This window comes from Lagenorhynchus albirostris, chromosome 14 (assembly GCF_949774975.1).
Source record: "Lagenorhynchus albirostris chromosome 14, mLagAlb1.1, whole genome shotgun sequence".
NCBI lineage: Eukaryota > Metazoa > Chordata > Mammalia > Artiodactyla > Delphinidae > Lagenorhynchus > Lagenorhynchus albirostris.
In genome coordinates, this window is record NC_083108.1 from 77,642,889 (window position 1) to 77,667,561 (window position 24,673).

The 24,673-nt window shown below is 44.7% G+C and overlaps 1 protein-coding gene and 1 long non-coding RNA gene across 6 annotated transcripts in view; both read left to right on the forward strand.

Annotated features, from left to right (window-relative positions):
* SUDS3 (SDS3 homolog, SIN3A corepressor complex component) overlaps positions 1–24,673 on the forward strand; it is a 292,235-nt gene that overhangs the window by 24,246 nt on the left and 243,316 nt on the right. For 4 of the 5 annotated variants that reach the window (XM_060120936.1, XM_060120937.1, XM_060120939.1 and 1 more), the window contains exons 11-12: positions 11,563–11,647; positions 15,341–15,426. In XM_060120936.1, the coding sequence (XP_059976919.1) occupies positions 11,563–11,647; positions 15,341–15,426 (171 nt within the window). Of the gene's footprint in view, positions 1–11,562; positions 11,648–15,340; positions 18,403–24,673 lie in introns of those variants that run through there. The other variant, XM_060120940.1, reaches the window with a different exon arrangement.
* On the forward strand, positions 18,896–21,039 carry LOC132503992 (uncharacterized). Its single transcript, XR_009534694.1, has 3 exons — positions 18,896–18,994; positions 19,666–19,893; positions 20,949–21,039. It is a non-coding gene; the product is annotated as an uncharacterized LOC132503992 (long non-coding RNA).

The window sequence follows — 24,673 nt, forward strand, 5'->3', positions numbered from 1 at the left end:
GCTGTGATTTATGTCATAGAGTGTTCTGCCTATGTTTTCCTCTAAGAGTTTGATAATGTCTGGCCACATTTAGGTCTTTAATCCATTTTGAGTTTATTTTTGTGTATGGTGTTAGGGAGTGCTCTAATTTCATTCTTTTACATGTAGCTGTCCAGTTTTCCCGGCACCACTTATTGAAGAGGCTGTCTTTCCTCCATTGTATACTCTTGCATCCTTTATCAAAGGTGAGGTGATCATATGTGCATGGGTTTATCTCTGGGCTTTCTATCCTGTTCCATTGAGCTATATTTCTGTTTTTGTGCCAGTACCATACTGTCTTGATGACTGTAGCTTTGTAGTATAGTCTGAAGTCAGGGAGTCTGATTCCTCCAGCTCCGTTTTTCGTTCTCAAGATTGCTTTGGCTATTCAGGGTCTTTTGTGTTTCCATACAAATGGTGAAATGTTTTGTTCTAGTTCTGTGAAAAATGCCATTGGTAGTTTGATAGGGATTGCATTGAAACTGTAGATTGCTTTGGGTAGTAGAGTCATTTTCACAATGTTGATTTTTCCAATCCAAGAACATGGTATATCTCTCCAGCTGTTTGTATCATCTTTAATTTTTTTCATCAGTGTCTTATAGTTTTCTGCATACAGGTCTTTTGTCTCCTTAGGTGGGTTTATTCCTAGGTATTTTATTCTTTTTGTTGCAGTAGTAAATGGGAGTGTTTCCTTAATTTCTCTTTCAGATTTTTCATCATTAGTGTTTAGGAATGCAAGAAATTTCTGTGTATCTTTAGGATTCTCTATGTGTAGTATCATGTCATCTGCGAACAGTGACAGTTTTACTTCTACTTTTCCAATTTGGATTCCTTTTATTTCTTTTTTGTCTCTGCTGTGGCTAAAACTTCCAAAACTATGTTGAATGATAGTGGTGAAAGTGGACAACCTTGTCTTGTTCCTGATCTTAGAGGAAATGGTTTCAGTTTTTCACCATTGAGAATGATGTTGGCTGTGGGTTTGTCATATATGGGCTTTATTATGTTGAGGTAGGTTCCCTCTTTGCCTACTTTCTGGAGAGTTTTTATCATAAATGGGTGTTGAATTTTGTCAACAGATTTTTCTGCATCTATTGAGATGATTATGTGGTTTTTATCCTTCAGTTTATTAATATGGTGTATCACATTGATTGATTTGCGTATATTCAAGAATCCTTGCATTCCTGGGATAAACCCCACTTAATCATGGCGTATGGTCCTTTTAATGTGCTGTTGGATTCTGTTTGCTAATACTTTGTTGAGGGTTTTTTTTTTTTTTTTTTTTTTTTTTTTTTTGCGTTACATGGACCTCTCACTGTTGTGGCCTCTCCCGTTGCGGAGCACAGCCTCCAGACGCGCAGGCTCAGTGGCCATGGCTCATGGGCCTAGCCACTCTGCGGCATGTGGGATCTTCCTGGACCGGGGCATGAACCCGTGTCCCCTGCATTGGCAGGCGGACTGTCAACCACTGCGCCACCAGGGAAGCCCTGGTTGAGGATTTTTGCATCGATGTTCATCAGTGATATTGGCCTGTAGGTTTCTTTCTTTGTGACATCTTTGTCCTGTTTTGGTTCCAGGGTGATGATGGCCTCGTAGAATGAGTTTGGGAGTGTTCCTCCCTCTGCTGTATTTTGGAAGAGTTTGAGAAGGATAGGTGTTAGCTCTTCTCTAAATGTTTAATAGAATTCTCCTGTGAAGCCATCTGGTCCTGAGCTTTTGTTTGTTGGAAGATTTTTAATCATAGTTTCAATTTCAGTGCTTGTGATTGGTCTGTTCATATTTTCTGTTTCTTCCTGGTTCAGTCTCGGAAGCTTATGCTTTTAAGAATTTGTCCTATTTTTTCTAGCAGGTTGTCCATTTTATTGGCATGGAGTTGCTTGTAGTAATCTCTCATGATCCTTTGTATTTCTGCAGTGTCACTTGTTCCTTCTCCTTTTTCATTTCTAATTCTGTTGATTTGAGTCTTCTCCTTGTTTTTCTTGATGAGTCTGGCTAATGGTTTATCAATTTTGTTGGTCTTCTCAAAGAACCAGCTTTTAGTTTTATTGATCTTTGCTATTGTCCTTCATTTCTTTTTCACGTACTTATGATCTGATCTTTATGATTTCTTTCCTTCTGCTAACTTCGGGTTTTTTGTTCTTCTTTCTCTAATTGCTTTAAGTGTAAGGTTAAGTTGTTTGAGATTTTGCATGTTTCTTGACATAGGATTGTATTGCTATAAACTTACCTCTTACAACTGCTTTTGCTGCATCCCATAGGTTTTGGGTTGTGTTGTTTTCATTGTCATTTGTTTCTAGGTAAGTTTTGATTTCCTCTTTGATTTCTTCAGTGATTTCTTCGTTATTTAGTAGCATATTGTTTAGCCTCCATGTGTTTGTATTTTTTACAGCTTTTTCCTGTAATTGATATCTAGTCTCATAGCATAGTGGTCAGAAAAGATCCTTGACACGATTTCAATTTTCTTAAATTTACCAGGGCTTGATTTGTGACCCAAGATATGGCCTATCCTGGAGAATGTTCCATGAGTGCTGGAGAAGAAAGTGTATTCTATTTATTTGGATGGAATGTCCTATAAATGTCAATTCAATTCATCTTGTTTAATGTATCATTTAAAGGTTGTAGTTCCTTATTTATTTTCATTTTGGATGATCTGTCTGTTTGTGAAAGTGAGGTGTTAAAGTCCCCTACTATGATTGTGTTACTGTCGATTTCCCCTTTTATGGCTGTTAGCATTTGCCTTATGTATTGAGGTGCTCCTATTTTGGGTGCATAAATATTTACAATTGTTATATCTTCTTGGATTAATCCCTTGATCATTATGGAGTGTCCTTCTTTGTCTCTTGTAATAGTCTTTATTTTAAAGTCTATTTTGTCTGATATGAGAATTGCTACTCCAGCTTTCTTTTGATTTCCTTTTGCATGGAATATCTTTTTCCATCCCCTCACTTTCAGTCTGTATGTGCCCCTAGGTCTGAAGTGGGTCTCTTGTAGATAGCATATTTAGGGGTCTTGTTTCTGTATCCATTCAGCCAGTCTATGCCTGTGTCTTTTGGTTGGAGCATTTAATTCATTTACATTTAAGGTAATTATCGATATGTATGTTCCTATTCCCATTTTCTTAATTGTTTTGGGTTTGTTATTGCAGGTCTTTTCCTTCTCTTGTGTTTCCTGCCTAGAGAGTTCCTTTAGCATTTGTTGTAAAGCTGGTTTGGTGGTGCTGAATTCTCTTAGCTTTTCTTGTCTATAAAGGTTTTAATTTCTCCATCAAATTTGAATGAGATCCTTGCTGGGTAGCGTAATCTTGGTTGTAGGTTTTTCTCCTTCATCACTTTAAATATGTCCTGCCACTCCCTTCTGGCTTGCAGAGTTTCTGCTGAAAGATCAGCTGTTAACCTTATGGGGATTCCTTTGTATGTTATTTGTTGCTTTTCCCTTGCTGCTTTTTTTTTGGGGGGGAGTGGGGTGGGTTCGTGGGCCTCTCACTGTTGTGGCCTCTCCCGCTGTGGAGCACAAGCTCCGGACGCGCAGGCTCAGCGGCCATGGCTCATGGGCCCAGCCACTCCGCGGCATGTGGGATCTTCCCGGACCGGGGCACGAACCCGTGTCCCCTGCCTCGGCAGGCGGACTCTCAACCACTGCGCCACCAGGGAAGCCCTCCCTTGCTGCTTTTAATATTTTTTTATTTGTATTTAACTTTTGATAGTTTCATTAATATGTGTCTTCGCATGTTTCTCTTTGGTTTTATCCTGTATGGTACTCTCTGTGCTTCCTGGACTTGATTGACTGTATCCCTTCCCATGTTAGGGAAGTTTTCAACTATAATCTCTTCAATTATTTTCTCAGTCCCTTTCTTTTTCTCTTCTTCTTCTGGGACTCCTATAATTCGATTGTTGGTGCATTTAATGTTGCCCCAGAGGTCTCTGAGACTGTCCTCAATTCCTTTCATTCTTTTTTCTTTATTCTGCTCCCTGGCAGTTATTTCCACCATTTTATCTTTCAGGTCACTTATCCGTTCTTCTGCCTCAGTTATTCTGCTATTGATTCCTTCTAGAGTATTTTTAATTTCAGTAAATGCGTTGTTCATCACTGTTTGTTTGCTGTTTAGTTCTTCTAGATCCTTGTTAAATGTTTCTTGTATTTTCTCCATTCTGTTTCCGAGATTTTGGATCATCTTTACTATCATTACTCTGAATTCTTTTTCAGGCAGGCTGCCTATTTTGTCTTCATTTATTTAGTATTGTAGGTTTTTACCTTGCTACTTCATCTGTAACATATTTTTCTGTCGTTTCTTTTTTTTTTCCCCCCTCTTTTTGATGGTGGTTCTGTTTTCCTGTCTTACTGGTTGTCTGGCCTGAGACGTCCAGCACTAGAGTTTACAGGCAGTTGGATAGAGCTGGCTCTTGGCGCTGAGATGAGCACCTCTGGGAGGCCTCACTCCAGTTAATATTCCCAGGGGTCTGAGGTTGTCTTTTAGTCTAGGGGTTTGGACTCAGAGCCCCCACCACAGGAGCCTGGGCCTGACCTCCAGCCTGGGAACCAAGATCTCACAAACTTTGTGGCATTGTATAAAAAAGAAAGAAAGAAAAAAAGGAGCAGTACAATATCAAAGAATAAGAAACAGGGCTTCCCTGGTGGCTCAGTGGTTGAGAGTCTGCCTGCCGATGCAGGGGACAGGGATTCATGCCCCGGTCCGGGAAGATCCCACATGCCGCAGAGCGACTAGGCCCTTGAGCCATGGCCGCTGAGCTTGCGCGTCTGGAGCCTGTGCTCCGCAACGGGAGAGGCCACAACAGTGAGAGGCCCGCGTACTGCAAAAAATAAAAAAAAAAAGAATAAAAAACAAAATAAAATTAGATAAAAAAATATAGTAGGAAAAATAAAACTTTAATTGGGGCTTCCCTGGTGGCCCAGTGTTGAGAGTCTGCCTGCCGATGCAGGGGACACGGGTTCGTACCCCGGTCCGGAAAGATCCCACATGCCGCGGAGTGGCTGGGCCCGTGAGCCATGGCCGCTGAGCCTGCGCGTCTGGAGCCTGTGCTCCGCAACGGGAGAGGCCACAACAGTGAGAGGCCCGCGTACCGCAAAAAAAAAAAAAAAAAACTTTAATTGAAGCAACTGCAACAAGGTAAAATAAAACCACAGCAGGGAAAAGAAACAAAAAGGTGGTGGGGGGACAAGCCAAAAGGAGAGAACAATAACAAAGTATAAAAAATAAAATAAAATTCTAAAAATAAAAACTTTATTAAGAAAAATAAAAATATAAAAGAATCAGCAACAGTGAATCAACAAGGTAAAAGAGAGCCCCAATCTAAAAGAGGAAAACAGAAAAAAAAAAAGTCTTGCCTAGCAGGGTGGAGTTTGGGCAGGGGTGGAACTTGGGCAGGAGTGGGCTTTAGGGTGGGGCGGGACCTAGGCCGGTGGGTGGGTGACTGTGGGCGTGGGACGGGGCCTAGGCGGGGCAATGGTCAAGCGTTGGGGGACTCTGCTTAGGACCTGCGCAAGGGGAGAGGCTGCACGTGGAAAGGAGGGCCTCTGGAGAGTGGAGTTCTGAGTTTGGAGGTAGTGCCCTGCGGGAGGCTGTGTGGGTGGGGTTTAGGCCCAGGGCGTTGGAGGGGGTCCCCCAGTGTAGGGGTGGGGCCCTGGGTGGGGGTGTGGGGAGGGGCTTGGGCTCTGTGAGGCAAGAGGGAGGCCCCGAGGGCAGGGGATTAGGACCCTGCCTGCTGGGCTCCCTTGTGCCTAAGCAGACAGGGAAAGCGCTGGCCTCCCCAACCGTCTTCCCCAGGGTCTCCCTCGTCACTGGACTCCTAACCGTGGATGGGTCCCGCTGGGTGTAGGAACTCCTCCCCTCCCCCAGCTGCCCCTCAGGGGTGCTGGTCCCAGAGGTCTGGCCTTTACTTTTGTTCCCCCTTCCCTCCCTCCCACTCCTTCAGGACCCGCGTGGCTGGAGGCCGCCTCAGTGGGCAGAGGATCAGGCCCGGGATCTCAGCAGGTTCCTGGGGGCCCAAGTGGGCAGGGGGAACCTGGCCACACTCCCTTTTGTGTGTGTGTGTGTGTGTGTGTGTGTGTTATGCGGGCCTCTCACTGTTGTCGCCTCTCCCTTTGCGGAGCACAGGCTCCGGACGTGCAGGCTCAGCGGCCATGGCTCACGGGCCCAGCCGCTCCACAGCATGTGGGATCGTCCCGGACTGGGGCACGAACCCGTGTCCCCTGCATCGGCAGGCGGACTCTCAACCACTGCGCCACCAGGGAAGCCCCCACACTCCCTTTTGATCCTCTGCCCTCCCAGTGTTCCCCCAATTTCCCCCTTGGGGCGAGGGATCCCTTCCCCTCCCCCAGCCACCCTTCAGGGGCACCAGTCCTGTCCTGCTTCCACTTCTCCTCCCCCTTCACTCCCCCCATGCCCCACGTCCTACCCGGCCCCTGGGGGTTCTTCCTGTCCGCCTAGGTGTCTGTGGTTCCCCACCGGTGCCTGGTAGGTGCCCTAGTTGTGAGGAGACATGAATTCTGCATCCTCCTAGTCCGCCATCTTGACTCCGCCCCCTGTAACCCTGATCTTAGTGACTTCTGCCCCTGTCATTTGACGACTGTTTTTCTAAGAGGCCAGTTATGTTGTGTCCTAACATAGCTTATCAGAACACAGCACCACTAGGTGGCAGGCCCTGACAGCTCAACACCCTGAGGGGCAAAATAAAATGAAAAATGTTTCTAATAATGAAAACCAAATAACCTTTAAAGATCAAGCCCACACATAAGAACCATCTTCAAAAATGATAAGATTTATCGCTAGCATTTTTACGGATCTGTAAGTCTTAAAGCCATGTGATATTTCAAATGATGTTCGTTTTGTCATTGCGTTGCTTCTGATCTTCCTCCTTCTAAGGCTTAATCCTTAGACTTTGTGAGACATGTCTTGAGGATGAAAATGCAGTAAAATAAAATTCTTGTTTTTCTAAAGAAAGGACCCACGGTGACTGGTGTTTCATAATGTAGACAGTGGTCAGGTGGGGTGTGGTAGATCACCTAAGCATTTTGAAGGAATGTCACAATCACTGTCTTTCTCCCAGTGGCGGCAGGAATCTGTCAAGTGTCTTGGAGCATTTTACTATTTTAGTGACTTTCAAGTTGCTTACTCTCTTGTTAAATATTGAGACTGTTGTTTTCTGTGTTCTGTGTGTTTGCCATCTTTGGCCTTGGAGGTCAGGTTCATGACTCATCTGCTGAAAGGCAGGTCCCCCCACCCCAGCCCCCTGCATCTGGAAGGTGTTTGCCAGGAGTCCTCTACAGGACCGGCCTCTCGCGGCTCACCAGGCTCCTGATGTTTGGCTTTTGTGTCCTTGCCAGTTTGGAGGCTTTCATTCTTCCTTCTTTTCCAGCAGTTGTGGCCTGTGGCTGAGAGGTTGGCTGAATCACTTTCTGCTCTTTCCAGTGATGTGGAGTATTTTGGTGAAACAGTATTTCTGGTAAAACATGTTTCATTCAGTTTTAATGACTTCAGCAAAATGAGCCTGGCTCAGGCTTCCCATCTTGGCCTGAACGCTTATCAAGCTACATTTCTTTTGGAAAGATAAGCATCTTCCCTTTTCCTGGGTCTTATACTGCTTTTAAGACATTTTATATCCTGTAAGTTTTCCTCACATTTTGATTTGAACCTTATAACCCTTCTTAGAAAGTACTGCGAAAGTAGCTGAGATTTTAAAGTAACTCACTGATGGTGCCGGTGGACTGTTTTTTCTTTCCTCACTTTAAATCCAGCACTGCTGAAGTGAATTCAGTGAAGTCACCCACTTGCATGGGTGGATTTAACCCTCCGGCCTTTGCCTGACACGAGAGATTATTAACTCAAAACAGTGACTCTTTACAGCTAGAATCAGGATTCCTTTAAGTCCTGTAGTTATAACATGGTATTCACGGGTTTTTTTGGGGAAATGACACATTAATATCAGTACAGTAGGATACAAAATTAAATTAATTCTACCCCTTCCCTGCCCCACTTTTTGACCCACCTTCTAAAGAAATTGCTTTTTTCCATAATAGTAGCGGTGGTTCTATTTTGTCAGGTTTAACAGTAGAGGCAGAGCTTTAAGAACTTAACTGTAGGGATTCCCAGGTCAGGATTTCCATTAGTAATAAAGTCAATTTGACATTTGGGGCTTGTTCTCTGAGGCTATTTAAAGTATTTTTTTCAGCAGAGATGAGTTGTAGCTTGTAAAACAGGTTAATTGGCAAAAAAAAAGTGATAATGTACATTTTTACTAATTTAACTTTATTTTTGTATTTTTAACATTTTTTTGTGTCTAAACATATTCTGAATCCCCCCCTCCTTTTAATTAGTATTTAGAAATCGGCAAGTAAATTTGTATGTTACGGTTGTCATATACTTTTTGGTTTCATCTTGAAACCGCCGCCCCAGCATGAGCACTTTAATTTCTGAGGACTTATTTTTTTTTCCCCAGGGAATTTGGGTAATTTACTAGATTTGATATCCAGGGATATTGGTTCCCCAAGACCATTGTGTGGTGCCTGACAACCGCTGGAGGTCCCAGGGCCTCTGCTTCACGAGGACCTGGGAATCAGCTGGTTTGGGAAACACGCTGGCGAGCTCTCCTGTGGAGCCCAGGGAGCACATGGAGCACTGCTGGCCATTCAGGCCACCACCATCCGGCGGTCCCAGAGCAGGCGGATTTGGGAGGTGGCCAGCTGTGCAGGTCCCAGACCGCTTCCCAGGGGTAGTAGGTTACATTGCATGGTTTACTCCTGAGGTTTACTTTAAAGCCAGTCGGATGGGTTGGGGTTTGGGTGCTGAGCGCATCTGAGGGAAAATGCAGCACGTCTCAGGAGAGTTGTCCGGCTTGTCTCCCAGAGTTGTCTTTAACAGACACTAAGACATTAATTTGTGACATTAAGTTTTCTTCCTGCCCTTTGGCTACTTCGGTGTTTTTCAGTACCATGACTTATAAGAAAGTACTGTTTACTTTTTGATTACAAGTAATACCTGTTTATTCTGGAAAGAAGAAGGCTATGCAATAAAAAGAATATCATTATTTTATATTTTTATAAAACTTTATATTTTTATGAAATTTTAATATACACTTAATAGAGATTTTAATATAAATTTACTAATTTTTACATATGTGTGTATATGATACACATGTAACACGTATTATGTTGTATTACGCACACAGGGACATAATGGACGTAGTTTTTTTCTTGACTGAGCAGTATATTGACCACATTTCCACACTAGTAATATACTCCTACACCACACCCATGATCTTTCTTTATTTAGAAAGTAGTATCAGGATGACTTGAGGCTAGTTGCATGTTGTTTTGTGTTTTTATCTCTCTAATAACTCACAACCCCCATAGAATAACTGTGAATGTTCTCCCCTTCTGTTTTTTTTCTTTTTTAAATGTTGAGCCTTCTTTTAATGTATTTATTTTAATTTTTGGCTGTGTTGGGTCTTCGTTTCTGTGCAAGGGCTCTCTCTAGTTGTGGCAAGCGGGGGCCACTCTTCATCGTGGTGCGCGGGCCTCTCACTGTCGTGGCCTCTCTTGTTGCGGAGCACAGGCTCCAGACACGCAGGCTCAGTAGTTGCGGCTCACGGGCCTAGTTGCTCCACGGCATGTGGGATCTTCCCAGACCAGGACTCCAACCCATGTCCCCTGCATTGGCAGGCAGATTCTCAACCACTGCGCCACCAGGGAAGCCCTCCCCTTCTGTAACTCAAGCCCTCCCCTTCTGTAACTCAAGATGTTACCATTTACATAGGATGGTTGGCTTAGATGTGGGAGGGAAACTCAAGTTTGAGTTTTCTGTGAACTAATTGAACCTTTTCATGCACTTTGTTAATTCAGACCTTGTAATATTACATATTTAGCATAATGGAGGTCCTCTGACCCAGTTTACCAACTAATCCCTGGCCAAAAGCAGCTTTCAAGCTGGGTCTAAACCAGTCTCGCTGTTCTAATTGAATTTATGATTTGATTTCTTTTAACAGTGTTCTCAGGAAGTAAATTGACTTGGAAACTTGAGTTTTCCGCTCCTAAGTAGCAGGTTAAAGAATGCTTAGAACCTTGACTGGAAAAAGCCCATTGTGGGAGTGAAGTACATCCTTTACTGTGATATCTTAGCAGTGGATTATTTCACTGTACCAGCAAAACAGAGTCTGTCTTCTTCCCCCACAGAAATAATGGTTAGATGCAGTGCTTTGCTGGGAGATGTGTTTTGGTGGAAATTATATGAGTTAGTGGGTCTGTTAAGCCAACTCTTTGCAGCCAGAATGAACCAAAGGTTATCTTGACTGAACTGGGCTGGCCTAGGCCAGGGCTGCCAGCAGCAGCTCAGCTGATGTTTCCAACTCCTGTCACCCAGTAGCTGCTCCTTCCTCCTGTGGCACCTGTTACTGACTCATTTGGGCTTTGGCCCTGGCTTCCTCATTTTTCATCCTCTGCCTTGTCCCTGAACTTGTAGAAGAAGGTGAGGGTGGTCCTACACTACAGAATAGATGCAGGGACTGAAAGGGGGGAGTCTGTCTTATCTACTTCATTCAGAGCTGCTCTCCCGACTGACCAGGCCAAATTAGATACCCTTTGGTGCAAGTCTAACAGTCAGAACTTCACCTAGTTAGTACTTGCCAGGTGTGATTATTTCTTATTTGCCACTGCCACTGTATTTGAAGCTCCTGACGGCAGGGACCTTGTGGCCTTCTTCACTGTCCACTCCACCCTCCAGGGTGGTCAGTGGTACACAACAAGTGGTGAATGAGTATTTGCTGAATGAGTGATCAAAGTAAGGACTGAATTTGGCTTGCCTTCTTGTTGATGACTTACTTGGACAAATAGAAAATATGTAACGGGACAGTCTGTTCAAGCCCACCTGTTCATTTTGTCCACCCAACCCTCCTCAGTGTTTTGGGGTGGAGGCAGAAAGTGGGGACAGAGGTTTTACTTAAAAAATTATAATTTACTTTTTGAACTGGGTCATATAGTTCAAATAAAAAACTAAAATACAGAGTTTTCCAGCCTTTTCCTTGGCCCCCTTTTCCACTCTGCAGTGGAACCAAGAATGTAATTTTTAGACTTAGAAGGAGATTAGGAGGTCATCTGATCTAATCCAAGGGTGGAAGCCTGTAAATTAAACCTGAAATCCAGGCTGTTCCTCAACTATAAATTAAGATTCCTTTAATTATATTTTTTGTTGTGTTTTTTTTTCTTTCCTCCTTTGTGGCCTTTTCTTTATTCCTTTTCTAAATTTGGGCCCTTAACAATACTGTACACTTAAAATTTGTTAAGAGGGTAAACCTTATGGTAAATATTCTTACCACAAAGGGAAAAAAAAGCCACAAAACAGTAGTTATAATAGAGGGTGGGAGAAAACTTTGAGAGGAGGTGGATTATGTTTATGGCCTTGATGGTGATGGTTTCACAGGTATGTACTTATCCCGAAACTCATTGAGTTGTATGCATTAAATACGTACTACTTCTCACAGGTCAGTCATACCTCAATAAAGTGGTTAAAAAAATAAATGTGTGTCTTTTTTCCCGCAGGTACCACAAGAGCCAGGCCATCTATCTGGAGTCAAAGGACAACCAGAAATTGAGTTGTGTGATCAGCTCTGTCGGAGCCAATGAGGTAAGACTGAACCTCTGTCACCCTTTAGGAAAGCAAAATGGGACAGACCTGCAATGTGAGTGCCACCGAGAAAGTACGGTGGAATCACAGTGTTGTATGTGGGTTAGATTCTAAAATCAGCACTTTCAGGCTGAAATTGCACATAGGCAAAATCACCCTTAAAAATTCCTTACTTTGGGCTTCCCTGGTGGCGCAGTGGTTGGGAGTCCGCCTGCCGATGCAGGGGACACGGGTTCGTGCCCCGGTCCGGGAGGATCCCACATGCCGCGGAGCGGCTGGGCCCGTGAGCCATGGCCGCTGGGCCTGCGCGTCCGGAGCTTGTGCTCCGCAGAGGGAGAGGCCACAATAGTGAGAGGCCCGCGTACCGCAAAAAAAAAAAAAAAAATTCCTTACTTTGCATGACTACAGTTTATGCGGGTTTGTGTAAGCCTTGTGGTTTTGTGAACTCCCTGCAGAGTGATTGAGTTGGGCACCACTGAGATAGACTGCAGGAAAGAACACAAGGCAAGTTGGTGTGATGTCTGTGTATTCAAATCCTGCTGCTTTTTGAGGCAGCCATCTGCTGAGGATGGGACTTGCCGTTGGAGCATACTCTGTCTTTGCTGTTATTTCTCTCGAGCTTTCATGTGCACTCAGATTTGTTTCATGCTCTGAGGATCTAACAAGGCACCTGACACAGGGTCTGGCACACAGTAAGTGTTCAGTAAATGGGTGCTGGCCTGACCTGACCCACACACTACTCTTCACCTGCTGTCTCTCTAATCCGACGTGTCCCGTTGTGCTTCTGAGCAATGAGCTACCAGGCTCTTACCCTGAGGGACTGATCTCCTCCAGTCTCTCTTATAGGATGGGGTCTGGTTGAAAGTCAGCTCTGAGGGTCATGCTGACGGATGATGTCACTAGCCTGTGAGTTCTCCGGCTGACCCTTCTTTAGGAGGGTGTCAGCAGTGTGTAACTGGTATTGTTAGTAGTCAAAAAACAGTTTAAAACGTTAATAGCCTGTTTGGCTTGATCTTTTATCAGTCCACAAATGTCTGCAAAGAAATTGATTTTTATGTGTCTTCCCTCTGTAACTTATTCATGCCAGAGCATAGTAAGTCTAATGAAGCTGGATTATGAAATAACGTAAGCCTATTCTATTCTCCCAGCTTCCTGAATTGAAAATGCCCTCAAATGTGACAACTAGTTAGCAAAATGATTGTTAACTTAGAAGTTAGGGAGAGCCTTCCAGATAAATGAATGTCATTTTCCTCTGGGCTCGCAATCTGTGTGTCACCCTAAGCCAGGTCGGAACAGGGCATCTCAGAGAGCCGCTGCCCTGGCAGGAGGCTTTGCAGTTTCACAGTGGAACACGTGTGCCTGGCCATGTGGGCTGCTGCACAGAGGGTGTGTGGCCTCCTCGTCCCTGAACCTAATTTCAGAACCCATGCATTATTCTCTGTGACACCTCAGGACTTTTCAGGAAAACAAATGCAAGTTAGATTTTTTTCTCTCTCTCTGTTGAAGATTGTCACCCTTTGACATAATAGTTAGCGAAGTCTGACAAGGAAACGGTGACACTGAGACATGTCTCCTGGAGGGGAGAAGCCTCAGTGCGTCGGAGGCTTGCAGCGGGGAAAACATTTCTCACTTCTTGGAAGTATTCCAGCTCATTTTTTCAGGTGAAATCCTAAGTAACACTGAAGCTACTTGGCTTCTGCATAACTTGACTCTGAGCATATTCGGTGCGTGGGTCTGAGCATGTTGGTGACTAGCTATTCAGCCCTCCTTGGGGTCAGTTTTCAGTTTAAAATGGTTCTGCAAGGTCCTTTAGAGGCTCAGCTTCAGGTGAGGTTTTTATTTTTAAACAAGTGTATTTGACTTTAAAGTCTCTTTGTTGTTAAATAATCACAGTAAGGAAATAGAAACTGAGAATAGCTTTCTCTTTTTCTGAATAAGCTTTTTTTTTTTAATAAATTTATTTATTTATTTTTGGCTGCGTTTGGTCTTCGTTGTTGCGCGTGGGCTTTCTCTAGTTGTGGTGAGCGGGGCTACTCTTCATTGTGGTGCACAGGCTTCGCATTGCAGTGGCTTCTCGTTGCGGAGCGTGGGCTCTAGGTGTGCAGGCTTCAGTAGTTGTGGTGTAAGGGCTTCGTTGCTCCGAGGCATGTGGGATCTTCCCGGACAAGGAAGCGAACCTGTGTCCCCTGTATTGGCAGGCAGATTCTTAAGCACTGCGCCACCAGGGAAGCCCTGAATGAGCTTTTTTTTTTTTTTTTTTTTCCCCCCCGGTACGCGGGCCTCTCACTGTTGTGGCCTCTCCCGTTGCGGAGCACAGGCTCTGGACGTGCAGGCTTAGCGACCATGGCTCACGGGCCCAGCCGCTCTGCGGCATGTGGGATCTTCTCGGACCGGGGCACAAACCCGTTTTTCCTGCATCAGCAGGCGGACTCTCAACCACTGCGCCACCAGGAAAGCCCTGAATAAGCTTTTTATAAACCTGATAACTGAATGGGCAAAGGTGGAGCTGTATCTGTAAACTTGTACTTGCATATATAGGTGAGACGCAGATCTTTAAAAAATTTATGCTTTTGTCTCCATCTGGTCACGTGTTAATAACACGGATGAGAGAAGGGGTGAGAAAGTGGGGAACCAGGTAAGAAGAGCAAGGGGCTTTGATGTCAGGTGCCAGGATTCCCATTGGACAAGTGGACTCAGCCTTGCTCTTCTGTAAAATGGAGGTGATAACAGTACTTACTCCATAGGATTGTTCTGAGGATGAAGGAGCTTGGTCAGTTTGGTCAGCACAGTGTCTGGCCTCCAGTAATCTCCCCCGCAAGTGGGTCAGGTGACCGAGGTGGCAGCTCTCCTTGCCCTCCCTGGCTGCAGGGATGCCACATACTGGGTGCACTTGGCAGTTCTGGCAGGCCCCATGCTGGAAGAGCTCATTTTCAGTTCTAGGGAAGAATACATCTGCCCTGTACAGTGCCAGACATCTGATCCCATCTGTGGGAGAGTGATGCGGTCAGGAGGGAAGGACTGTCTTAAGCTAATTTGGCCTTCTCAGCATCCTCATTGGGCCTTCGCTCACCCGTGGGCATTTCTTTTGTTGTTAATTTTTCTATCTTTTGCTGTTATGACCATTAGCCTTAATTGCCAGGAAACCAGAGAATTGAAAGGCTATACTATGGAAGTCCCTAGGGGCAAGGAAAGTATTTTCTAATTTGATTGTAAGTTTATGAATATATGCGTCTTGAATGTTGATAATGCTGTAGTCATACCATATCAAAAAGAGTCCTTAAGGGGACTTCCCTGGTGGTCCAGTGGTTAAGACTCCACACGCCCAGTGCAGGGGACACAGGTTTGATACCTGGTCGGGGAACTAAGAGAAGAGCCCACCTGCTACACGGTGCAGTCTAAAAAAAAAAAGTCTTTAAGATGAAGGCAAAAATGGAACTCAAGAACACCGTGCTTTCCATTTTCTTACTCAAAGGTGTAAGAGAGATGGCTGGGAGAAATGAATTCAAGGGTGATGCCTGCTCTCTGCAGTGGAGATGTGCCTTTAGGAGGCCAGAGGTCAAGGCCTGTGAATGCCTCACGGGTTGACAGGAAGAGGTTGCCAGCTGTTTGGCTACACCTAATTCATGCAAACGTTCTGATTTGCCCCTCAGGATTAGCCTCTCTCATCCTGTTCCTTTTCCATCTCCCCTGCAGATCTGGGTGAGGAAGACAAGCGACAGCACCAAGATGAGGATTTACTTGGGTCAGCTTCAGCGCGGGCTCTTCGTGATCCGCCGGAGGTCAGCGGCCTGACTTTCTCCAGTGTTGTTCTTCCCTTGACCCCTTTTCTGGAATGGTTTTTGGTTTTGTTTTGCTCTTAATAGAAAGTTTTTAACTTGGGACTTGCTACTTGCTTGGCCTTGGAAAATGGAGAACACTGTGGTGGATTCTGCAAGGCGCCCTTGTGGCCAGGCACTTCCCGCGTTTGTGTCATTCTTTCCCTGCCTCGACTTCTTCCAGTCATCCGTCACCATGAGACTATTTTACTTTCAGGAGAATTGGGAGTTTGCTTTACTGATTTCTTTGTTTTTTGCTTATACTTTGTCTTTTTTTTTTTTTAAAGCCTCCTTTGAGTTTGAAGGGACGTCTCTCTTAATTATCTGTAGGTCTTGCTGTCATGAGGAGCGGGAAGGGGTACCCTCCTCAGTGCATTTTCATGTTTTGAGTCTGATTAGTGGATCATGTAGCTACCTTCCTTGTCAAGCCCAATTCACCATTTCCCCAGAAGCTTGGGGCAGAGGTCCTAGCAGAAGGACATTAATTCTTCTGGCTCTAAGCCTTCTCGGAGAAATGAATGCCTTGTGTAACATCTGACATATGCCATCCATTCCACCGGCTGAAAGACAGAAAAATTCGCCCGGGAGACGACGTGCACTGCAGTAAATGGGGTTGAGGGAAGGGGGCGTTTCATATCATAAAGTGCTGAAGGTTCCATATTTTAAATGTTGTTTAAAGCAAGTGGTTCATTCAAACGCATTTGTTCTAGCTCAGGCTGGAACAAGAAGCGGTCATTTTCAGAAGCTTTCGTTTGTAATTCCCTCCTCTCTCCTGCTCCCAAGTAGATGAGGTGGCACCTGACGCTGGCTGGTGATCCAGGTTGTCTGTGGTCGGTGGGGAGGTGAGATGGTTGGTGGAGTCATCAGTGATCTGTAGACTCTCACTGGTAACTCACATCGCACTCTTCTCGCTGCTGATGCCAGTGTTGTGCCTGGCCATTCCGAACCCATGGAACCTTGTCGGCACTTCCGGGCTCCCAGGAGATCTGGCCCAGGTTGCAGACGAGGAAGGCCGTTGGCTGCCACTAAACCTGCACTCCCCCTAATGAATCATGGTGAAACAGCCTGCCCTGCTCCCTTTCCCTCATTCCCATAATGGGAGAAATAACTCACTGGGTGATGATTTTCTTGTTTTGTTTCTAATATTCTAGTTGCCACCTTAAGATGTTTAAAGTATTTGGGGTTAGAGCAAGTATTAGCATCTCTATGGGCAATCAGTAGACCTTATACATCCTAGGAAATCTTTGTAAGTAATTCCCTTGGTCTCAAGTGATTGTCTTCGTGTTGTCTCTTGATGTACACACCCCACAGCTAGTTGTAGAGCTGTGATGACAAGTAAATCACCTTCTCCAGAGTCCTGGCTTCAACAGAGGCCAAACTCTACTGACTCAGAGTAAAGACTTGTACAGATACATTTTAGTTTTCATTTATAATCCAATTTTCCTCTCATTTTTTTCTGGTGTTGGAGTCTCATTTAGGGAACAGGACAAATGATGCTGTTTATCAAAATTGCCTGGGCGTTCTGAGTTTCTTCTCTGCCTCCCAGCCCCCGATGATTATGATATTTGCAATAGTGAACCGGATCGACAGTAAACAGGGGCTTCACCTTTTGTTTCTTCTTGGCGGCCTTTGCTGTAAGGGAGGCTCTCTCTTGATCGAATTGTCACTGTGGTGTGTGTTACCTCCCATAATATCAGGGAGCTCTTTGTTATCCCCTTGTGCCCTGTGATGGAAATTTATTTAGGTATGTTTAGTGTGTGTTGCCATCGAAGGTGGTTTGTTTTAATTTTTAATTTTTTTTTTTTTTTTTAATGATTATCTTGTCTTCCTAACACTGCACCAAAGTTTGTTTTTTGGGGGAAGGATTGTATCGATAACTGCTTTTCTGCATGGATGCAGCAGCAAGTTGCTTTGTTTTCTTGCCTTGTCTGGTGGGTCCTTTGTGCTTTCATGAAGTAACTGGTGATTTGAAGACTGGGCACTTTACCCTTTTCAGTAAATTTGAGGATGTTTGAGGCCACGCTTTGGCATGGTCGCAGCCCCACCGCTGCCTTCTCAGTATCCTCACAACCTTTAACAATCATGATCTAGTGAAAATGAGGGAAACCGTAAAGTACACTTGAGACACAGCACCGTAAATTATATTCCTGATCCCGGAAGACTTGCTTTTTATTGAATCACTCCAGGGATGAAAAATCAGCAGTTCTTCCCCTCAGACAGGGCCCTGTGGTGACCTGGGGTGGAAGAGCCCCCTTGTTGGGAGATGGAGGTGCTTTTGTGATGGGCAAAATCGAACGAGAGAAGGAAAAAACAGACTTTGAGCTTCCTAGAATAAGAGGGGCCTGGCTTTTAGCCCGGGTGGCTGTTCTTCTTCCAAAACGTCTTTGTCTCTTCTTGGACTCCAGGGTACTGGATAAATTACCAAATTCAAACTGTTTCCTGCAAGTGGTAACTTGGATAAAGTTTGGTCCAGACAGTTCCAATCAAGCACCTATACATGTGTTAATCTGATCAAGAACCTGTATGTGTGTTACTCTGTTCAAGAAGCTGTATGTGTGTGATTCTGATCAAGAACCTTTACATGTGTTTCGTTCAAGGCGTCAGCCTCAGGTATTACACACAGTGTTTGCTTTGGGTGTGGCCTAATGTTTATTTTACCTCCGCTTGGGGGTTGTTGTGTGCTTCCCTCAACTCCCTCTCTAAGCCAGTGTCCTCTTGAACAGTTTCCAGATTTCTGTAGCCATACCAAAGTCAGGATGTTTTCATTCATTCGGATACCAGTATTTATGGAAGTCTAACTACCTAACTTACCTTAAGTTTTGAAAAAAACCCTTCAGACTGGGGCCAGTGTAAGATCCCAGAGGCTGGTCTGCAAATCAGGCTACTTGTATTGGTGTGTGAGACCCTGCGTTTAGGACTGGGTGACTTTTCTAAGAGAAATATGGGGGGGTGGGTGGGATTGGTTCCATTTTTTTTTTTTTAACCTAACTTGGGGCTGGGTGGGGGGAATCCTATTTTTTTACAGTATTTTTGTTTTTCTATTAACATTTCCTTTTATCGTTGGATTTTTTACTAAAATTCCTCCTGATATAAAAATTGTTTCTAATCTGGGAATTTGAAATCTTGCTACTTGATGTTGCACCATTTTTTTCCAAAGAGTTTAAACCACTATAATACCAGAACATGGCAAAAAATAATAATGATAACTTAGAGCCATTGCAAGCAGTTGGTGGGCTTTTTTTACAATAACATCATTAACTGGTACATTAAATGTTCTGAGAGGTGAATGTAACAAGTAGAGGGTTTTATTTTTTTTTTTAATGACAATAAACTTTGAAAGAGAAAACCAGCACGTAGTCTGTATATTTTTACTGAAATTATATCCATTGACTTGACAAATGATTGAAATTTATTTTAGGTTTTCCCTCCAGCAATTGGGAAGGAAGGAAGTTGGGGAAGAGGGAGGGACCTACTAGACGTTTGCTCGTTATGAAGCGTGAGATATGGAGTGATGTCCAAGACTGACTCTCAGGTTTGTAAAGATCGGTCTAGGGGTGTCGACCCTTAAATGTAGCCAGCTGTCTCCTGGTTGGAGAGGATAAAAGAATCTGATTAAAAATGGAGTAAATAGGGATTTCCCTGGTGGCACAGTGGTTAAGAATCTGCCTGCCAATGCGGGAGACACGGGTTGGAGCCCTGGTCCGGGAAGATCCCACATGCCGCGGAGCAGCTAAGCCCACGAGCCACAACTACTGAAGCCTGTGCACCTTGAGCCCGTGCTCCACAACAAGAGCAGCCACTGCAGTGAGAAGCCCGCGCATAGCAATGAAGACCCAACGCAGCCAAAAAATTAAAAAAATAAAGTGAATAAAATTGACCTTAGATAGGAAAAACCTTAAGGTAAACTGGTCTGATGAGGAGGATGCTATTCATTGGGTACTCGAGAGCAGGACTTGCCAGTCTCACCAAACATCATGGTATTTCCACAGCTCCCAGTGAGTAAAGTGATAAGGCCGCTTGCTGCCACTGGGGACTGACGTCTTGTGCTTGCAACCCAGTTGTACTTGTAATACCCATTGGGAAGGGGTGCTTCATGCTTTGCATAATGGAGAGGGGCAGTCACGATCTGAATAATTTTTTATTGTAACATAACATTCATACAGAAAAGTGCACAAGTCTTAATTGTAGAAGTTGTTTTCTCAGTGTGAACACATGCACGTAACCAGCATCTAGACCAAGAGACAGTGTCACCAGCGTCCATGTAACCAGCATCTAAACCAAGAGACAGCGTCACCAGCCTCCATGTAACCAGCATCTAGACCAAGAGACAGCGTCAACAGCATCCATGTAACCAGCATCTAGGCCGAGAGACAGCGTTACCAGCGTCCATGAACTCCGTAGGCTTTCTTCCAGTTACCACTCCTTGCTAGGGTAACTACTAGCCTGACAACTTTTCTCTGTTTTAATCATCTTAGCCTTCAAGCTCTTCAGGTCTATGGGTCCTTCCATATTTGTTCTAGAAGAGCCAAATCCTTGATGTAGGCTAGGGACTGCTGACCAGGGGTGCAAGAGCTGGCAGCAAAGGGTGTGGCTAAGTGGGAGAGGCCAAAAAGCAGACTCAGGTCAATCATTTTGCCTTCCTGTTTGTTAACCGGGGCTTGCCCTCGACGTTAGTATCTGCCTTTAACTGAGTACTCTTTATATGTCAAATATAATCAAGCCAAGACTTAATTCTCCTTTGAAACCCAGAGGTCAGCACTGTGCCTGGTCATAGTAAGTGCTCCATGAATGTTAGCTGTCAGACAGTGTTAGTGTCAAATGATGGGCCAAGAGAGGCAGACTGGTTGGTAAGAATGGCTCCAGTTCTTGGCACTCTGCCCTTCACCTGCATCATCTCATTGAAGCCTCATGACAACCCTGGAGAGAATACACTGTTATCACCAGTTTTCGGAGGAGGAAAGAGATTCTGTTAGTCACAGAAGATGGTTCAGTAACTTTTCCAAGGTCACACACTGAGTGACCAAGTCCACTTTTGGAATCTGAGCCAGCTTTCCTGCCTACTACCCTTTGCTCTCCTTTCCCAACCTCATCTGTTAAAATCACATTCAGCATTCTCACCTTTCTCTTCCAGTGCTTCCCTGGGAGTTTGCTTTTATCTGTTCTCACCTCTTGGACACACATCCAGAGCAAATTTTAGAGGTAAAAACACTCTTATTTTGTGGGACCCTTCCCCTTGCCGGATAACTCTGGGGTTCTCCCTTGGCATTAGAGTTGGGAGAGTCAAGTCCCTGGCCAAGAGATTGTTTCCTTTGAAAAGGCACAAGTATGACAGTTTCACAAAGGCAGGAACCGTTTAGAACGTGGAGAGTAATGGGTCTGGATGGAGCTGACTTTATCTCATAAGCAACGAGAGAGACTTTGGAGGGAAGCACATATCTGTATTTTTCCAACTCACTTTCTTCCTGCCTTTCCTATCGTCTGTAAAGTGAGGAGGAGAGGTAGGAGCCACTGAGAGCTGGACGTCGTGCACCATTACTGCGCTCTGGAGGTCAGTGGACCTTCCCATGTCACATCCTGTGGAGTCACCGGCTGGAAGAGCGCACGGTTCTATGTCACCTGCAAGCTGCCTGCTCAGCTCCTGCCAGCAACCTGGGCAGAAGCAAGAATGGAACCAATTTCTGGTCTCTCTCACAAGTGTTAGAGACTCTCCAAGCCCCATCTTTGGGTAAGCACTTTCCTAGCTTTTTAAAAGGAGGCATATTGGGACTTCCTTGACGGTCCAGTGGTTTAGACACCGCACTTCCATTGCAGGGGGCACAGGTTCGATCCCTGGTCCGGGAACTAAGGTTGTGCATGACACGTGGTGCTGCCAAAAAAAAAAAGGCACTAGATGGAATGAACTAGAAACGTGGGCACCAGCTCACTCTTTCTGAACATAATGGCATGGCAAGAAATATATTAGCTGTAGCAACTTTAGTGTTAACCAGAATATTTTTGTGAATAGCTATAATTTTTAAGACAGATACATATGTTTAGGAGGACCCCTAGGGGAGTGAGGTAGATAAGATACAGCATAGGTACCTAAGGTACTTAATCCCTTTACACATTTTCTCTAATCTGCGTTTGCTCAATTCCCTGAAAGATAGAAATCTATAAAATAGCAGAATTCGCTTTACAGATAGGGGAAGACCAATAATCAGAATTGTAAAGATTCTCTCCCCTGTTTCCCAGGAGCTGGAGACTTAGCAGTCTGTGTTCTGGTTTTCTGGTATCTGCTCTCTCTGTGCCGAAGGTGTGGATGGTCCAGGAGTTGAAGCAGGCAGTATTCAAGAGCCGGCTAGGAGAGCAGTGTCAGGAGGGGTCAAGCAGGTGCTGAGGGTGGAAGTACAGCAGCCTCAGGAGTACAGGCAAGGCCCTGCAGCTAATCAAGAATCCCTCATTTCACCATTGAGTGTTTACGGAAATGCAGTGTGGCGAGCAAAGGCTTAGAAATTAGTGTTTGAATCTGGCTTTGCTGTTTAACTAGTTGTGTGATCTTGGGCAGCGTAATCCCTCTGAATCTCAGTTCCCTCATCTGTTAAGTAATATCCACCTCACAGGGTGATTTTGAGAATTCTGGTATTAACACATCTACTGTGTACTACGTGCCAGGCATTTTACACATATTAACTAATTGAATCCTTATAATCCTGTGAGGTAGGTAGTACTATAATCCTCCTTGTGTAGTTGAGGAAATCGAGAAACATTAGGTAATTTGCCCAAGGTCACACAGCTGGTAAATGGTGAGCCAGGATACTGAGCCCAGTGGTCTCTCTTGAGTCCCTGCTCTCGTTCACTGTGCTGTACTGTGAGGTATACATGGCATAGGACTGGACACGGAGTGCCCAGTCTACAGAGACTGGCCCTTCCATTGTCATCCTGCTGCCATCCAACTGCTCCCTATCCTTGGGTGTTAGTCTGAGTGCCAAATCCTAAGAGACCAGAGCAATTCCTGGGAAGCTAGTTGAGTGCCAACAGACTGTGAAGATAAAGCTGGTGGCTTTAGAGATCATGCTAAGCATCAGCTATAAATGGGTTGTGAATACCCAGTGTGTTGGGTTGAGAAGGATTCTGAGGCCCAAGTCTGGGTGGAGTGGGAAGTAGTAGCCTAATCATTTACTTTTGCCTGCCATGGGCAAGGGAGCTGATTTATTTGCCATCCTGATTTAGTGTGACCCCTTCATTTTGAAGAGGAAAACATCTGAGGCCCAGAGATGATAATGATTTGCCTAAGGTCATATGGGTAGCTCTGGGCAGTGCACGGTTAGAACACGGTTGGGACAATTATTTGAGTACTTACTTGCGTCAGACTCTGTGCTCGGAAGCCTGGTGGACAGCCCACTTGATGACCTGGCTAATTTGTCTCAGTGGGTTCATTTTTGCCTTTGTCTGTGCCTGCAGTAGAGGTGATGGGGCTCCTGGGTTTGTCATCCAGATTTGGCCACTCATTGACCTTGGGACATTTACTTAATATCTGTATGCTTCAGTGTTAGGGCACACTCGTCCCAGCGTGCTTGGGACTTTTCTGGGTTTAGCTCTGAAAGTCTGAGGAACCCCCTCAGATACTGGCAAACTGGGGCAGCTGGTCACTCAGTTTCCTCTGTAAAGTAGGGGTGAGAATTGCCCCTGGAGTTCCTTTGAGGATTAACTGATTTATTTTGGGTAAACCTTAGAGGTAGTGTTTGGGACATAGTAAGTCCTCAATACATGTTAGTTGTTAATTGTTCTTGTTTTCATTATTATGGGAGCCCAAGGGTCCCTGCCACAGAATGGTTTCCTGGAGAGGTTCATTCTTATCCCAGACAAGATTGGGAACCCTGCCATGATCATTTGGTCACCTGTAGCCAATTGCTTGGGATGTTTTTTCTTTTACTTGAAACAGTCAATAATCATGAGCTTGAGAATGTGATAGTCATTGCATTCAATTCAGATATTTATTATGCAGCATCTGTTGCATGTTACCTAGTGTACTAGGCTTTTTTTGGGGATTCAAAGACAGAAGCACGGTTCCATGGTTGTCAGTAATTCTAGTTCAATGTAATAGGTGTGGGGAATGGACGGGAGTGTGGGTGATGGAGAAAATAACAGCAGCTGACATTTATTGAGCATATGGTTAAGGCTTCATGTGCACCATCGTTTATTATTCATTGTAATCCTGTGAGGTTGTTACTATGTATCTACATTTTACAGATTGGGAAGCTGAGGTTTTGAGAGGTCAAGGAACTCGCCTCAAGTTCAACCAACTCAATTCCAAAGCAGGTCTCACAGACCCAGAGTCTGTATTCTTATTAACCATGAATGCTTTGTAATTTCTTGTGAAAGAAAAGAAAATTTGAGCTTGGCCTGAAAGCTAGGCTGGCCTTGAGCAGTGTCCGTGGCTGGGAATAGGAAATAATATAGAGGAAATTGTTTGAGGGAAAACACAGAGGTGGGACAGTGGGGACATGTTTAAAAACTCAAAGAAGTGTGTATTCAACAGTCAATCTGGATGAATGTGCTTTGAACTTTAAAGCCAGTTTGCTCCCCAGCCCTGTGTCTTTTTGTCCTTCCACACCTGGGGCTCACCTTCCTATCCTTTCTGTCTCTCTAGTTTTCTCCCTCTCCCTGGCCCAGCGTATTCCCCTCGCCTCCCCTTTTATATCGCCAGTGCAGTGGCTTGTGGCAGTCCTGCGGTGACGCTTTCCAATTTCACACTTACATGCTCCTGAAAGTATTGGTAAACTAACTCGTATGCAAAACCAATCAAGGGCAACAGCACACGTTCCTGTCAGACAGTAATTTTGTTTGACTCCCTTTTCTTGTGATTTGATCCCCCCTTCTTCCCACAAACATGGTACTTTGACCTTACCAGAAGTGGAAACTTTCAGGAATCCAAGTGTGGTGGAGCCCTGTAAGCATATGAGTAGTAGGAATGAATAAGGGCTTGTGTTGGTTGAGCACTTACTCTGTGCCCAGGCAAGTGCTAAGTACTTTCCATACGCTGTCTTATTTAATACACTCAACAACCATGAGAGGTGTGTCTTAATGATTCTCTAATTTTACAGATGAGGCAGTTGAGGCTCAGAGGAGAAAAGTGTGTTCACCTCTGCACCCCATTCATGTGTTTCCTTTTCCCATTGGCTTTCCCTATTGCTAACACAGACTGCCAAAGTATAGAGGATGCTTAGATGTC